Source organism: Parasteatoda tepidariorum, chromosome 4 (genome assembly GCF_982258835.1).
Source record: "Parasteatoda tepidariorum strain Cologne lab strain chromosome 4, Ptep-v5.0, whole genome shotgun sequence".
NCBI classification, from domain to species: domain Eukaryota; kingdom Metazoa; phylum Arthropoda; class Arachnida; order Araneae; family Theridiidae; genus Parasteatoda; species Parasteatoda tepidariorum.
The window spans coordinates 73,740,913-73,759,234 of NC_141758.1; the positions used below are offsets into that span (position 1 = coordinate 73,740,913).

Here is an 18,322-nt window from a genome sequence, read left to right on the forward strand (position 1 = left end):
ACAAGTGGATTAAGCAAAAATATACGAAAAAAATGTATGAATGACTTACGACCAACTAAATTTAATTTTATAAACGTCGTTGAACAGCCGACCCAATTTTTTGGGTTTACGACGATTAATGTTCAACTCCGTAGCTTTGTAATTTTAAACCAATCCAGAAGACAAGAGAATTCCTGAATCAAATATAGGGAAACATTTGCCTTCGTGGAGAGCTTTTTATGGTACTAACCCGCATTTGCGTTACACGGAGAGGAAAACCACGAGCCACGAGAACCTCCCACGGTTAGTCTGACGGCAAGGGGACTTTAACCCATGAACCGTCTACCACTGAGGATATTTTACGTCAGCACTGTGGTCAGTGCAAGCCGGATGTGAAATTCGTATCGACCAGCCATCTCTGGGATTCGAACCCGGTTCACCTCGTTGGAAGGTGAACACACTATCTTCGGAGCCACCACGGCTCGACCCACTAAATTAAAAATTAGATTTTTTTTAAACGTGTGCTACAACATACATTTTACTTTGATTTGTTTGAACTTTTTAAGGGTATTATGTTATCACCGCTCATATATTTTTAAGATCTTATCTGAAATGAAGTTGAAAAAAATATTTTAAGGCTTGCAAATAAATAATTAAGCGAGAGAAAAACGGAAACTAAATCTATTTTAAGAACAAGTTTATTGTTGTATTACCCCATCTCGCTTACTCCCTAAGATCAAATATTCCTCTGTCACGTGCTCCCTCATTCGGCGATTTTGAAGAAGAATTGTAACAGTTAATCTTATAATAACAGTTAATCTTATAATTATAATAGTTGAGATGAGTTCTCTTTTCTGGTAGATTCATGTTTTTTACTTATAGACTATAAGACTTAATTAGATTTAAAAAAAACTATTTTAGAATTGGGTATAATATAGCCTACGTCACAGGTTGTGTTGTTCCTATTAAATTTAACCCATGAACGGCATTTTCTGCGAGCCGAACTTCAAGCCACAAATAAACAAACGAAGTGTTCGATCGTTTAAATAGCTGCTCGCCAGATTTTATTGCATTATAAAGAAAAGTTATTGAAACTAAATACAACTAAATAAACAACAACAACTAAAACAAATAACAACAACTACTAATAACAATAGCTAAATAAACAACAACTAAATTCCATTCGCTTAGCATTGCGTCATATGTTGTTCCTACTAAATCGAAGTAGTTGTGTTTTTTTCATATTATACCCAATTCCTATTTTATAATATGTTTTGAATAATTTTTTTTCTTCACATTTTTACATCGTTTGATAAAAATTAATACAATTTAATAAGTTTTTTTTTTCGTAGAAATATCTGAAGATTTTTTGTAATAGCGCTCTATAATAATTTTTAATTGATTTATCGTTATTGAAGCACATTAAAAACCACGTTTAAATTTTAATCTAACATAGATTTTTCAACAGAACTGCTTCTAGTAAAATAATGGATATATTTTCGGAAATTTGATATATTTGGAAACATCTACAAGAAATCATTCTTGGCAAATCAAGGAGTCAAGAAATAAAATAAAATTTGGGAATACTCTTTCGTAACCTCTCTTCTCTATAACAAAAATTATATTTTATTAACAAAATTAAATCAAAACTAGCTGCTGAAATTTTATAAAAAATTATTGAAGAACTTATTCTTTCAAAAGTTTTATGGTGAGTAAAAGAAAAAAACGAGAATAAGAGAAGAAGGAAAGATGCAATTATGTCGCCAAAGCTTTGCTGGCAACAATTTAGCATTAAAATTTTAACAAAAATGTTGTATTAATAATGAACAATTTTATATTATCATTACTTTACGGTTAGTGTTCTCAAATGTTCATAATAACTTGTAAGATAGTCTTTAAAGAATAAATTTGGTTTTTGGAATGAATAAAATGGAATAATCGGGATTCACATGATGTTTTAAGGAAAAGAAGAACATTTTAAAAGAACATTCGTTTATATCTCACTTATGAAATGTATATATATATTAATTTTTTCATTTTATTATTATCAGTCACGTTATTAAAATTCTTATTTTTTTATAATTTATATTATCAAAATTTTTATTTCGTTTATTATTTTTTTATATTTATGTTATTAAATTTTTTTTATTTTATTAATGTTATCAAAATTTTATTTTGTCATTATTTTCTTTACTTAATTATTAAAATTATAATTTCATTTTATATTTATCTTAGGTATGAAAAATATAATTTTTTTTTCCTTTTTAGTCTTCAGTGTTATTGAAATTGCTAGTTTATTTAATATTTACCTTAGGTGTGTCGAACATAAAACGTTTTTTTTTCTTTTTAAACTTTGTTATTACCATTTTTATTTTAATTTTATTATTTTGACATGAAGTGATATAAACTTTCAAAATAATAAACTCTATTGTTATAAGCCTCCATCTTTCTTTCAATTTTTTTTTCCTCTGCAACATGTGGTGTAACATTTGGGGCCCAAATGGGTGAGATTATTATAAGCGATGTGATCATGCCTATTTAAAAGTTGTTCGTTGCTGTAGGCGGGTTTAGAAAAAGTAACCATTGTAGCCTCTTTGTGTGAGCAATGACCCTCTTAGAAATTAAGTTAATGGCTACTCACGCGGTTTTCTTCTTCGAACATGTTTTGACCCGCATCATTAACACCACTGCTGAATTTTCTTCGAATCGAACGCTTTGGAACAAACAAAGAATAAATTTTCAGAAATATACTTTCGCATACTAATCAACTGAAAGAGATAAGATACTAATCAACTGAAAGAGATGTTAAGATAGATGTTTTTAGTTTCTTTTGAGATGTGTGTTAATTGTTTCAAATTATTTCCATGGAATAAAAAAAGTGATTGATTGGTTGATCAAGCATATTATCAATGAAAATAGGTGAGAAGAAATAACAAGTATACAATCAATGAATCGGGTTAATAATTAGAACAAAGCTGCAGTTATATCAAGCTTTCCTTAAAGTTATTTGTTTATTATCTTTTAATTGAGTCATTTTTTTAAAAAATATTTTTGAGATTTAAATTTTATTTATTGAAATAAATTCATTTAGCTTATAAGCTAAAATTAATTTGAAATTTAAAAAAATTTTAGGAGAGAAGGTGAATGGGATTTTAAAAATTTTACCTATTGTAAAGGGTTGAACATAAACTTAAACTTTTGTGCTTATAAATAACCGAATTTATAAATTCTGTGTTTATAACTACGTATAAACAAACTCGGTGAAAACTAAACAAATGAACAAACACATAACACACAAGAGAAAATAAGTCCCTGCGTTAGCCTCTCTTTTTGATCCCACGCCAGCTTTTACTGTTACCCACATTTATGAAAACAAAGCCTTTTAATCATTGGTGAGAAAAAATTTCCTTTGATATTTGAAACTTAATGCAGTTGGTGGGCTTGAAAGCTTTTTTTAACAAAAAAAATATGGTATGTTAATAATTTTGTGATTCTTTAACAGTTATTTAAGACTCTTGAGTTACGTAATTAGTCGGTTCCCTCAGTGCTAATTATGAAAATGTTAAGATGAAGAAAATTATCTGTTTTAACGTGTCCGATGAGTAAGATGAGAAATGTAAAATGTTTTGTGCAAATAAAAAACATTGTGATGTAATTTTTTAATACTGAAAGTCCCTTGAACTCCCCTTGCCGTCAAGCTAACCGTGAGAGGTTTTTCGGGCTTTTTTTCTCCGTGTAACGCAAATGATTTGACAGAGTGGAATCGAAATTAAAAGGGCAAGTAGTTGAATATTAATAGGCGTAAACCCAAATATGAGCCGACTGTGCAGCGCCAGTTTTAAAATGCTGCAGTGTTTGGCTTTATGAAACTATGTAAACATCGGGAATTTTTCGTTGATATTAATGATTTTTTCTACGTAAAAAAATTTCGCCACATAGACAATTTCTTAAAGTTCAATTTTTGAAAAATATTTTTTTTATAAGTGCATTTATTTTAATTTTTCTTATCAAAAGTGCTTCAATAAGCACTATTAATGTCTGACCAAAATAATAATAATAATTTAGATATCACCAGTTTTATAAAGTACAAAAATATTGAAACTAAGCTGAAAGTAGTATGCATTAAATCAAACAACTTTGTTTTCATATATTTACAACAATAATATTAAAGTATATTTGATTTCTCTTTAAGATTTATATGATTATACTGGCTTTTGGCATTGTATTTTACAAATGAATAAATTTTCAAAGTGCATATTTTTTTTTAATATCCAGTGCTTTTTGGCAGTTTACAGTTTTTACAGTTTAGAAGATATGAATATCCTTTTTTTAAATTAAAATATTATTCAAACACAATAGTTACAAGCAATTGCTTAAGTATCTTATCGAAATTCAGTAAAAGTGAATGACACTAAATTAATTGAAATTTTCTGAATAAAACTGTAATACATATTCTCAGAAAATTACATCGAATGAATAAAAAATTATTATCTTATCATTGCTAGGAAAAAGAACATGAAGATGCTACTGCATGACAAATGTTTGAGAAATTCTGTCATTTGTCAAGCATTGTATAAATCCATCTGTTACTAAAACATATCATTGTCAAACATCAACACATTTCACCTCTTATCTGAGGAACGCTTCGGAAATAATAGAACAATGAAGAGCGCATTGAAGAATCAAAGGAAATATTCATTTTCCAAACGATATTTTAGAATTCTAATTTTAAAAATAAACGAGGAACCGGATACAGTTACACATTTCACGCTAGTTATTGTATCAAAAACGTTTTCAAGATAAACTTAAGAATAATTTGAATCAATTAATTTAAGACCTTTCTTTTCTTATCTCAATAATATTAGCCACGTGTCAGACTCTCAGAACAATGAGAAATAAATTTGTAAGAAGGTTGTTCTTGCTTGCAAAATAGCTGTTTAATTCCGGCACTGTCATATGTCTCACGCAAAAGCTGTTTTACACTATAGACACACACTTTTGAAACACACTTTTGAACTAAAACACACTTTAGAATTTAAAAATTATACTTAGAGATACTTTCTTCATGTTTTTATAATCCTGATAATTTTCTATAGGAAATCTACTACTAAAATAAATTTCAAAAATTAGCAAACCTTTCAAATATCACGATAATAGGATATCACACAATTATCATCATTTAAGTATTGCATAAGGTATCTTATAAAGTAGTAGGTCTCTTCCATGGTATGTATGAAAAAACTTATCCTTTAAGCACAGTTTTAATGCATCATATCTTAATCAAATTTAGAAGTTTTAAATTGATAGTAAGAAAACGTTAGCAAAAATACGCAATCTCCGCAAAATCGTTTGCACAAATATATATATATATATATATATATATATATATATATATATATATATATATATATATATATATATATATATATATATATATATATATATATATATATATATATATATATATATATATATATATATGTAATACAAAAATTATAAATACTTTTGTATCAATGAAAGCATTAAAACTCTGTCGTTTTCATAAAATATCTTTGGTAAAGGATAAGTGTAGAAATTCTATTTTGGGACTCCAAGGTTGAAAACATACCAATGAATAATAATTAGATTTATATTTCAAAAGAGAAGTTATTTTAAGATCTTTCACTTCCATATAAGGAAAGAATAAATTTTATTAGTTTATTTTTATTTTAAAATTATTTACATTCATCGAATGTTCAGTAATTCCAACCTTTAATATATTTTTTAAAGTCCTTATCAAAAATAAATTCTATACAGTACGCCCATTCAGGGTCGCTAAATAATAATTGAACGAGGAATATACAAAATTGTTTTCCATGTTAAACAAATCACTTCTCGGGACATCGATACAGAAAATATTAAAACTAATTAATTACCGGATAAAACTTGGAGGGATTTTTGATTATCGCCTTTCAATTTTCTCGTTTCCCCGGGCAATCAAACAGGATTTAAAATTTTCAGTCCTGTCTTCCTCGGTATTTATTTTCTTAGTCTTAGCGTTTACAATTTCATTTATTTGGGATCTATTGTGGATACTTTACTGGCTTAATATTTGATTATGATTATTAAAAAAATTATTAAAATTTGAAATAGCGGAGCATTATGTATTTTTATTTCATTTAAACGAATTAAAAAAATATTTTCATCTTTTGAAATTCTAAATTGAATAAAAAAACTTTTTGAACTAAAATTTAAAATATTTTAAAAGTTGTATAGATATACATATATATGCGTGTGTGTGAGTAAATAAAATTTTCGATCGTGAAAATTCTTTTTTTTGGGGGGGGGGGGGAGGTCCTGACATAACTCCTTCCTACTCAACTACGTCCCTGACCACATACTTGTTTATATATTCATATAAAAAAAGATAAGGTTTGACAATTCTGCCATGTTTCTTCAATATCTGATGCTACAAAAATAGCAACTGATTCAGGGTTGGGTTTTTATTTCTAAGAAATGAAATGGAGATAATTTTAATACATTGCAAGTTTCTTTTATCACTCACAATATTCAAGTTCTTATCTGGGTTGCTCATACTCTGATAAAAAAATGAAATGAAATTATTTAAAATAAGATCTGGATACTTCAGAGGCGTTTTGTAGATCTTGAAGTTTGCAGCTTTTATAAAGTCAGATAATTCTCTGTAAGTATTCTAATTATTAATTAGTTATTTATATTTTGTTAATATAATTAGTTATTTATGCACATCTAAGAATTAACCTCTTACATAAAAAGGAGTTGTGCAGACAAATATTATAAAATATCATGAACTCTACATTGCACTTCTTACGAGATATCAAAAATAATAGAAATAATAAATAAATAAAAGAATCCCAAAACAGCCCCACTTTACGGCAATCACTTGCTAAATTGAACTATAATTCGAATACTGTGGACTGTATAATTTTATATTTTCACAACATACTCAGCATTACATATTTTATTATACTCACATTTTTCAAAGTTTTGAAGTTACGGAAAAAGAATAGAATTGTTTACGCCCTTTTTTTGCAAAAATGAGGATTAACTAGCTATCTGTTTAATTTTGATGATTTAATTTTGTTCTATAAATTTAAGAATTTTATATAAATAAAAGAATTTTGTTCTATAAATTGAAAAATTTTATATAAATAAAAGAATAAAATTGATTCTATAAATTTGATATTCTATAAATTTGATATTCTATAATTTTGATATTCTATAAATTTGATATTTTATAAATTCGATATTCTATAAATTTGACATTGTATAATTTGATTGTTCTATAAATTTGATATCTCTGTACTTATATTCTGTTTCACATATTATGTGGTTACACATCTGTTGATGCCAAATAAAAGCTCTTGTTGTTTTTAATATTTGAAACTATATGCTGCTCTTTAAGTTTGATGTCTTAGAATTGTTATTGTATATTCCACAAATGTCAATGAAAAATTAAACTGTCGTCGGCAATTTTATTCTCAGATTTCAGGTATTTAAAGTAGATGAAAATCTAAATCTAGCACTTGCACTATGAATTTGGTATCTTTGAGCCTTTACCCATTTCACGTATGGCGATGAGAAATAAAAGCTATCGTTGTTTTTAAAATATTTTACAGTAGAAATACTAATGAAAAGTTAACAACAATACTAAAGCCAACATGGAATAATTTGTCGTTGAGCTCTGTAAACTGGATAAGATATAAGAGGCACTATCTCTTTACACATGTCGTTTCATCTACGATAATTAGATATGAAAAGTTCGCATTTCATTGTGTTAAATAGTAACCTTTAAAAAGTAAATCACTTAATATAGGAGATATGAATTTTTATCCATCATAAATGTTGTAATGTTGAAATATTTATTTTAAGGGTTAGCGAATTCAAATGCCTTGGCACTGTTGCTAACGATCGAAACATACTTAGAGCAGAAATCAACAATATAGTCAAAATGGCTAATAAGTGTTTCTTTGGACTGAGCAGACAATTAAGATCAAATCTTCTCAGCCGAAATTCTATAAGACACTCATACTTCCTGTACTGCTTTATGGAAGTGAAACTTGCACCCTAAATTTTGATATACAGTGGTCACAGGACACCTTCGAAAGAAAGATTCTCAGAGCCATCTTTGGCGCAATTCGGGAAAGGGGATGCTAGCTAACCGGATATAACTTCGAGTTCTACCGACTGTTTAAGCAGCCCCAAATTACCCAAATAATCCGCAGTAATAGGCTGAGATGGATCATCTATGGAGAATCCCTGAAAATAGCGCCATGAGCCCGTGGGGTCATGTCCCAGTGGCAGACCCCCCACTAGATGGCTCACCGACATCGAAAATGACTTGAAAACCCTAATAATTAGAAATTGGAAGGGAGTTGCTATGGATAGGAGGAGCTGTCGTTTGTCAGCTGTTGAGGCAGCCAAGGCCTGCAAGGGGCTGTTGCGCTGACAAAGAAGAAGAGCAAATATTTATTTTAACACTGAATAAGTTTAATTGTAACACAGTATTTATTATGTTTTATGTTTTAATGCATTTTCAAATTATTTGATCAAAATAAATATAATACGAATTTTTACGCATCATAAACTTCGTAATTTTGAAATATTTATTTTAATGCTGAATAAGTTTAATTATAACGGAATATTTGTTATGTAATATGTTATTATGCCTGTCCAAATAATTAAGTCAAGAAAATATAATACGACTTTTTACGAATCATAAACTTTTTATTATTGAAATATTTATTTTAATGCTAAATAAGTTTAATTGTATCCGAATATTTTTTAATAATATATTTTTAGGCGTTTTCAACCTATTTAATCAAAATAAATATAATGGAAGGCAACGAATAAATTTCATTTTTATTTTGGAATTTTTCTAATTCTTTAAATTCATCATCGGAAGTTTGACTTTTGATTTCTTTTTATTTATTACATATTTGCAATTAAAAATTTTGTAGCGTGTCATTACTTTACATTTAAGCTCTTTGGTTCAAAGCAATATATAAGAAAATAAACAATATATTATTTGTTACGTCTCATTAATAATGGAAGTAAAATAGAATAAAATGGAATGAATTTCACAGTCTGTTGCATTCAAACCTGTATTCATTTCTGTTAAATGAAAATTTAGCATTCAATCTACAAGAAATATGTTTAAAAATAATAAAATAAACTTTTATAATTTACATTTTTTTAAGTAATTCATTCGTATTATGAGAAATTTGAAAATCATGCATTCACATCTGTGAGAAATTTGTTTAAAAAATAATAAAACCAAATAAAATTTCGCAATCTACGTTTTTCAAGTAAACTGCAAAGAAAATAATGCTTTTAAATTATGTCAATATTTTCCATTGAGCTAAAAGTTTATTAGCAAATGAGGTGCCCTACGTTTTTGGTCTTAATATATATATATATATATATATATATATATATATATATATATATATATATATATATATATATATATATATATATATATATATATATATATATATATATATATATATATATATATATATATATATATATATATATATATATATATAAAACAGCTTTTTCTATAGAACCGCAAGAGTTGACTTAAGGAAAAGTGGACGTATGTCTCACTCCAGAAATATACTAGGGAGTGAAACACCAACATTTAGAAATAGGAGGAAAGTAAATGGAGTGAACCACAAATTACGCATAACTGATTATCCAGTTCGAATGATAGCATTTAAAGTGAATGCAAAGTTGATATGGAAACGATGCTGCCAGATCAGAACAAATTACAATCTTTAAAAGTAGAAGATTCCGTTATTCATTTGTAGGTGCGGCAGAGAAGCCTGGGGGAGTGGGTAGCTCTTTGATTGCCTTAGATCGTTTTAATCAGACAGCAATGGATATCACGTGAGAAGATTGGATTTGTTTGTCCTTTGAAGATCACATGTTGATCTACGCCTATGAAGTAAATTTTCACAACATTTGTTCACAGCCCTTTGCCTTAAATAGTAATAAAATCGTCAAAAAGAGCAAACTTTTGATAATAAATTTTCGTACTATGCTTATTTTCTGTCACTGAAAATCGTATTACTGTCCTTGTTGTTACGTTCAGGAGAGAAAAAAAACATCTTAAAATGACTTTACATTTACTTTGAATGCTTTCATGTGAACTGACTAGTGAGCCATGAGCAACCTGTGTTGTGAGCCTGTTACTGTAATTTATACTCCTGGATGGTGTCGCTACACTATTTCTGACGTTGTCACGTTTATCTGTGTTTCATTTTACCCTCACTTCTGATATATGGCACACAGTTAACTGATAATAAAAAAACTACTCGCAGTAGATCATTAAAGTCAATCATCACTGGTAGCTGTCAGTGAGTGGGTGGGTAACCACTTTGATCAGCCTGCGAAGAAACCGAGGATGCGCGGTCTTCATTTAATTGTCATACATGTCCGATGTTTGAGGAGGACAGAATTAAAATACACAATCACACAAGTTCTCTAAATTTCATACATAACAAAAATATTCTTTAAATTTGTTAAACATCTGCAAAAATATTATAATAATATTATAAATATCATAATAATTAAATAACTTTTTGATTATATCCTTTATGAGCTTAAATCGATCAGGATTCATTCAACTTTTCTTTGTCGAAAATATTAAGAGAGACATTAAGGTTTAAGTATTGAAGACGTAGACCACTGTCTCCCCACAGCAACGGCACCCATGCTTTAGAGCCCATTATACGATTGTAGTAAACCATGAATAAAGTTCCAATGTTTACCTATATTGATACCTATATTTCATATGAGTGTCTTTATTCCAGAGATCAAAATGTGCAAGTGCCTTTGTTCCATTGTGTGGTTGCTTATCCTGATCTTCATTGGATATCCTGTCGGATTCTTCTTCGCTGGATGGTATGTTCTTTTTTGCCCACTGGAAGCTTGTTGTGACGGCTGTTCGGGGATAACGGGTTTTCTGCTCAAAGCTACGCAATTCCCACTCTACTGCACCAAGAATATGCTGGCAGGCAATGGACTTTGTGGATAAGAACATATTTGAATGTCATATCTTCTGATTTTTCATTGCTTTTAATCATGGTTCCAAAGGACTTATATTTTCACTGCCAACTAACTCATAAATATCATACAGTATTTTGTCAAAAGTTTTTACATTAAATTATATTTTTGATCAAAAATTAAGTATATTTTCTGCTATTATTCAATGTCTTCGATTTTAAGAAACCAGTTTTTTTTTCTGTTTATAACGCATTTTATTATTTTTTTTGTCTAATTTTAAACATTGAGTATTCCAAATTTGTCTTCAATAAATAAAAAAATGACAAATTTGGAGAGAAAAAAATTAAACGAAAAAATTCACGAAATGTATTCTGTGTAAACAATTTTTATAAAAAAAAAAAAAGCTAACAATCACAAACAGAAAAATCGCACTAAAACGAAAAACGCACTAAAAAAATTTACAACTTCAGAAACAAATTTCTAACTAAGTAAAAAACCAACTTTGTGGCGATTTTTTTAATGTTATAATGTCATTAAACAAGTCAACAAAAATTAAGGACAAGAAAAATTTTTCGAATCCTAACATAATTATTATAGTTATTGCTGGGATTAAAATCTGAAACCACTTTTAAAAAATGTTTACCTCTTCAATTTTACGAAGTCTCTCCATCGCGAATATTATATGATTTTTTTTAAATTAATTACTTCAGAGAATAAAATAAAATAAAAATAATCAAATTTTGAAATTTTGTTTTTAATATTTCGATACATTTGACATGAGTGTTGATAAAATTAAAGCATTTTATGCAAACAAATCTACTGAACAATGTTTATATCTGACAGATTCAACCTACGGTATAGGAAAATTAAGTTTTGAGCAATCAGGATAGTTTATTTCATTTCATAATATTAAATATCACTTATAGTTTGTCTCAACTTATATGTACCCAAGATTTACCTATTGATAAAAAAAAGTATAATATTTAATCATTTATTTTATAGAAGCGCGACACATTTTAATTTATTGAAAATATTTTGCTCTACAAATGATACTTACACTGAGAAATCCTTCTTTTAAAACCATAATATCACTTTAACAAACAGATTGTTTCACATTTATTATATATTTAGAATACTTTTCAAAAATTTAGGTCAAATAAAAATTTTAGTGATTTCCTTAAACGGATATTATTTATATTGGGTGTTAAATTTATGAAAAAATCAGTTGCCGGCAAATGAGTGGACTATCGAAATCTTCTAAGGAAGACCGAGGCTCACCTTGGGCTGTCATTCCACCACCAATGACGAGGATGAATAATGTAATAATAAATTTATTAATATGGATATAATGAACATTAATGCTCCTTCTAATTAATTTATAAAAACTCACTTGCGTCTTAATTTTTAAAGATAGGCATTACTCTGTAAAAAATTCCTAATAGATTGCGGCAAAATTTTACGGCACTCAAGAAGATCATGAAATTTTACTGAAAAATTTGACATACTTTAATTTTTATAAAATACTGTTTACAGTAAAATCAATGTAAGTAAATAAATATTACAGTAAAAATTACGGTGCAAAATCTTCCGGTAAAAACGCACTTTTGCGATATAATGGATTTTATGAGGCTCGTGCACACAGAGTCCGAGTACTTTTAACTCAATTTAATGCAGAATTTTTTTACAGTGCAGTTCATGACATGAGAAGCAGCATACACATTAGTTATTAATATTATATTTACTCATTATATTTAAAACCACTTTTGTTTCTTCTCATTTACGTCTGACAAGTCTTGTAAATAGGTGCCTGTTTTCGAGCGCTTAAAACTTGTCGACTGTTATTTCCAATCTGCATATTTTTGAAGCAAATCAAGTTTTTAATCAAGTAATGCACATTAGTGGTTGTAAAGTAAAGAGTAAAACAAAACCGATGTCGAAATCAGTCCAATCCTTAGTGAAGAAGGCGAGATTAAAAATATCAAAACCAGTTCGATTGTCTGATGAAATTTAGGTTTTTTTTTTTAAATTATCATGTTTTAAATCCTCTTCGTTCTGTTCATAATAAAACAAGTTTTGATGTTTTCAACCCCGACTTCTTTACTGCTAGTATGAGATATTTCATTCACGTTTTTTTTTTTTTCCGTGCTTGAATAATAATTAGCAGCCCTAAATTAGTATATATTTTGGACTATATATTTGGACAATATATACTAAGGAAAGTGAATACGGAACACTCTGAATTATCGAATTATGTAATTCAACAAACGCGTGAGGCGAATAAAAAATTTCATATTTCTTTAAAATATTCCTTTACCTAACTAAAAGTTACGGTTACGATAAATTTTTATTATAATAAAACGACAATTTTAACGTTATTTAAACTAAAAATGTAAAATGTCGAAAATAAAATAACGTTTGACTCTTACTCCCAAATTAATTATTTAACTTGTTCTCGAATGTTCCAGATATTTTTTTTCTCAATATTCTTCATTCAAAGCAGAGATAGGTGGAATTTATACTTTAATGCTCTCAACGCAAACTTTTTTTTTTAATACTAAAATAACATTTCTTTTAATTTGAATCGTATCAAATGCAGGTAAAGTAGTAAAGACAAAAGAAACATCAGATAACTTTCAATTTAGAGCAAATTCAAAGCTAAAAAATCCGAAGGATTTATACGCTCGGCTAAGCGTATAAACAGCAAGAAAATGAGGGAAAAACAAGAACAAATTAACAACACATGATTTCATTTAATAACCTTTTTTAAATTAAAATAATAGTTTAATGTACATAATTTACAACTTTTAAACATAGCATATACATTATACAAATGCACACATTATAAAATTCGTGTGAGTTTAATAACAAAAAGAAGTAAGTAAAACAAAACATTTACATGCGTTACTAGTTAATAGAGTGTTACATGTTATGGAAGTAGTTTATAATTTCATACAGTTCAAGTCAAATTTTTTCTTTAAAATTCATGGATGAATAATCTTTATTTGCTTATAATTACTATAAGGCCATTTTTCGAAGACTCTATTGTCATAAAAAATAACATTTTCAGCGAATAATTTGCTATTTTCATAAATGTCATGAGTTTTAACAGTTATTCATAACTGTTAGATAAAGTTTTTTGTCATTTCTAACCAGAGCCATTTATATTGATCATGTAAACTAAGCTCCGACGAAAAGGGTTAATGGTTCGAGGGAGGGCCGAACCATAAAAATGCTTATTAACCAGGTAGACGACGTAGGTATTAAATCAGACAACAACAACAACAAAAAGCGTTTTTTCTCTAAATAGTTTTTTTTTTTTTTTTTTTTTTACAGATTTGAATTTTCGATACTTAAGAAGCAATCTAAAAAAAAGTGTCCCCTATAGGTTGATCAGGAGACAGGTGAAAAGTTCGAAACCCTCAATGTTTATTTTACTTGTATATTTCCCCGTGCCCCCAAAACTTTTTAAGGGAATCAAAAACTTTTTGTACTTAATTATAAAACTTATTTATCAAAATAGAAATCCGTGTGTCAACTAATTTCTTTCAAAAATTTGTTAGTTCATTTAATAATGATTTAATTATTTGTTTAATAATTCAATAATAACCCGTTTGAATTGTATGGTATGCAAAATTTTACAAAAACTGTACGATAAATTAGAAAATTTGAACTAAATTGATCGAATAGTTCTCGCGAAATCAAATTTTAAAAAATGCACCTATTTTAAAATGTGATAATTTTGAGCACTGTACATTAGGTAGAGGTTACTTTCAAATTTACAGTGAAAGTTACGATTAAATGTTTCACATGATATTTTCAGGAATTATTAGATAGAATCCCAAAAATTAATAGCCGCACTTGGTATAATTATTCTGATAAACAGTGTTGCCAGATTAGGGGTTTCCCCCCTAAATTTAGGGGGATTTTTTTATCTTCAGTGGGTATTTTAGGAGAATTGGTTTTTAGGGGTTTGTTTTAGGGTTATTTGTGAATTTTACTTGTTTCATTTTGGCTACCTTCTAATATCAAATTCTATAACAGAATGTGTGAGATGGTAATATGAAAATTAATATGTTAAACCAAAACAAAAAGATTAAGATATAATTTTAGACCTTTACCCCTTTGTTGAATGTAGCAGGTTCATAGCTCGATCAACCAGTACATTTGGAGAATTTGAATTCAAATTATTTAAAATTTTTAATGTGCAAGGCTTAAAAATAATGCCAAAGGATAAAGAAAAAAAGAAGTACGTACAAAAGTACAAGAAAGATTGGGAACACGAAAATCAGTTTACAGGTTAAAGGATTAAGGATTAAGGGTAAAGGATTTTTTATCTACTTTTTCTATGTTAAAAATGTTTAACAGCGAAAACATATACAAATCAGAAAGTATTGACGAAAATATGTTGGATATTTTATCAAAAATTTAAGCATAATGTTAGAATTAAAATATTAAAAAAGACTATATCGTTGATAATAAAATATTTATGAAAAAATGTGCAAGTCAAAGAGTATGGAAAAAAATATCTTAAATATTTTAAAAGAAATTAAAGATAATGTAACGATTGTAATGCAAAAAAGATTAATTTGTTGATAATAAAATATTATAAAGTATTAAAGCAACGTTTTCTATACATTATTTAACTTTTGTACTATTTTTTAATACTTATAGATTAAGTTAAAAATTTTGGGGTTTTTTAAAAATTTTTAGGGGATTTTACAACGCCATCTGGGGGTGAACGGTTATCAGCACCTGGCAACACTGCTGAGAAAGAACGTTTTTGTGTATGATTTTGTAGTTTAAAATATTTTCGGCACTCAGAATAATTAGCATATACAAGGTCTATTCAAGCCTTTGAATCAATCAGATTGCAAATCGCATTTAAGAATCAGATCAATAGATCAAAAGTTAATATTATAAAAAAAATTATTACGATTTCTGCTAACTACCCTATCGTGCATTTTTTGATAGAAAAAGCAGTTTATATTAGCCTCCTGTACCATTATTTATTTTGGGTTTGGTATGAATGTTTTGGTTTATGAAAATTTTCACAATGAAGATAATAAGTTTCACAGCATGAACTCTGTCCATACCATATATTTTTAATATATTGGATAAAAATTAACTCACAATAGCCTACATAATTGGGATCACAGGTTATAATATTTAATAACAAAAGTCAAATAAATAACAAATCTCTGGTTTAAACTCAATAAACTTATTAGATGCCGCCGTTATGCCCCTCATTTTAATTATTCTATCCAATTAACATAATGAAAAAGCATAATTTTTAAGATTTTTAATCCATCTTTACTGATTGATTTCAATAATGGGTTGTTAAGTGTTAGTAACGCATTTAATTTTTAACAGATATGTATCAATATCACACCATCATATTAAGTAAATTCTGAAAATTTAATTTTTGTTAGGGATTCTAAGAAACACATAATGAGATCGAAGACACTCGGCAACTTTCGAAAAAGTTTGCTTTTTATTTGTACCCAAAGTTTATAATTTACGCGTTATAATGTATATGCATAGCTTTTAATTTGGCATGATTTAGCTCTTTGGTTAATCAAATTGCCTAATTTTTGTACTATTAAATTTGCTGTATTACTAAGCAATTTTATTTAAATCAATATTTAATTTGTTCGCAAAGCTATATAAAATATACAATTTGTGCGTATTTAATCATGCTATCTACTAGTTGAGAGACAATAAGCTAAGAGATACATAGAAAGATTCAACGCTTTCAGGTAAAATCAAAATTTGATTTTATTACCTGGAATACAGTTTCGTATACACGTTATATGAAGCATACAGCTCACGCGTAATTTTTTTTTCTATCATGAAGTAGTGTGTAATTTACACTTTAGGAGTTGTTGGGTAAAAAGATACATAAATAAGATCAACGCTTCTGGAAAAAATCAAAATTTGATTTTCTCACCTGGAATACAATTTTGTATACAACGCTGTATGAAATATGGAAATAACGCGAATTCTTCCTATCATGAATCAGTTCCTAATTCACATGGAATGCATTTGCGTATATAACTTTTTTCGAAATACACGTGAAATTGTCTTTTCTATCATGCAGAAACATTTAATTTTCACTTTAGGAACCCTGAGTTAAAAGATACATAAAAAAGATCAACGCTTCCAGGTAAATTCAAAAGTTGGTTTTATTACTTGGAATACAATTTCGTACACAACGTTATATGAAATATACAACGCAAGCGCCTTTTTTATCATATCAAGCAATAGTATCTAATTTACACTTCGGGCACCGGTGGGTTAAAAGATACATAAACAGGATCAACGCTTCCAGGTAAAATCAAAAGCTGGTTTTATTACTTGGAATATAATTTCGTACACAACGTTATATGAAATATACAACGCAAGCGCCTTTTTATCCTATCAAGCAATAGTATCTAATTTACACTTCGGGCACCGGTGGGTTAAAAGATACATAAACAAGATCAACGCTTCCAGGTAAATTCAAAAGTTGGTTTTATTACTTGGAATACAATTTCGTACACAACGTTATGTGAAATATACAACGCAAGCGCCTTTTTATCCTATCAAGCAATAGTATCTAATTTACACTTCGGGCAACGGTGGGTTGAAAGATGCATAAACAGGATCAACGCTTCCAAGTAAAATCAAAATTTGGTTTTATTATTTGGAATACAATTTCGCACACAACGTTATATGAAATATACATCGCAAGCGCCTTTTTATCCTATCATGCAATAGTATCTAATTTAAACTTCGGGCACCGGTGGGTTAAAAGATACATAAACAGGATCAACGCTTCCAGGTAAAATCAAAAACTGAGGACCATGGCATATCGTTCTGTGGGATGTTGCCGAATGAGGTGGGTAAACTGGATGCAACCGATTAGGGTCAGGTGGAAGTTCCAACGACTTGGCTGCCGAAGATAGTTTTGGTTGTCTTCTACTTGTCACACAGATGTACAGAACTAAGCACAATCCAAACAGTAAAAGAATCACTCCAACCACCAAGAAAGCTATGCAACCTTTGAAGAGATCTTGAAATTGTGGAAACCTTCGCAGAATCGATGTTAAGACGCTCCCGATTACTATGAAAGTAATACCAAGCAAGCAGCTCGTTGAAGCTAGCGTTTGGAAATGATAACTAGTGTCTTTGGTCCATGCTGGAATGAGATGCTTTTGTGGTGCCATAGACATGTCAAGTAGATCGTCGTCATTAGTATCAATTTATCTAGGTGTATCCTAAGCCGTAGAATATTTTGACCGATTATCTGAAATAGAAGAAAATGAGTTCATAA

The 18,322-nt window shown here is 28.5% G+C and overlaps 1 protein-coding gene and 1 long non-coding RNA gene across 5 annotated transcripts in view; one reads left to right on the forward strand and one right to left on the reverse strand.

The window, feature by feature from the left end:
* Positions 1-6,537: 6,537 nt before the first annotated feature.
* LOC107451163 (uncharacterized) lies at positions 6,538-11,819 on the forward strand. The gene is made up of 2 exons (XR_001585036.4): positions 6,538-6,661; positions 10,818-11,819. It is a non-coding gene; the product is annotated as an uncharacterized LOC107451163 (long non-coding RNA).
* Positions 11,820-17,167: 5,348 nt separating this feature from the next.
* LOC107451160 (uncharacterized) overlaps positions 17,168-18,322 on the reverse strand; it is a 30,795-nt gene continuing 29,640 nt past the window's right edge. For 2 of the 4 annotated variants that reach the window (XM_087161361.1, XM_087161360.1), the window contains one exon: positions 17,168-18,295. In XM_087161361.1, coding sequence (XP_087017487.1) covers positions 17,775-18,221 — 447 coding nt within the window. In that variant the 5' untranslated portion in view covers positions 18,222-18,295 and the 3' untranslated portion in view covers positions 17,168-17,774. The remainder of the gene's footprint in view (positions 18,296-18,322) is intronic. The other 2 variants (XM_087161362.1, XM_087161363.1) reach the window with 1 other exon arrangement.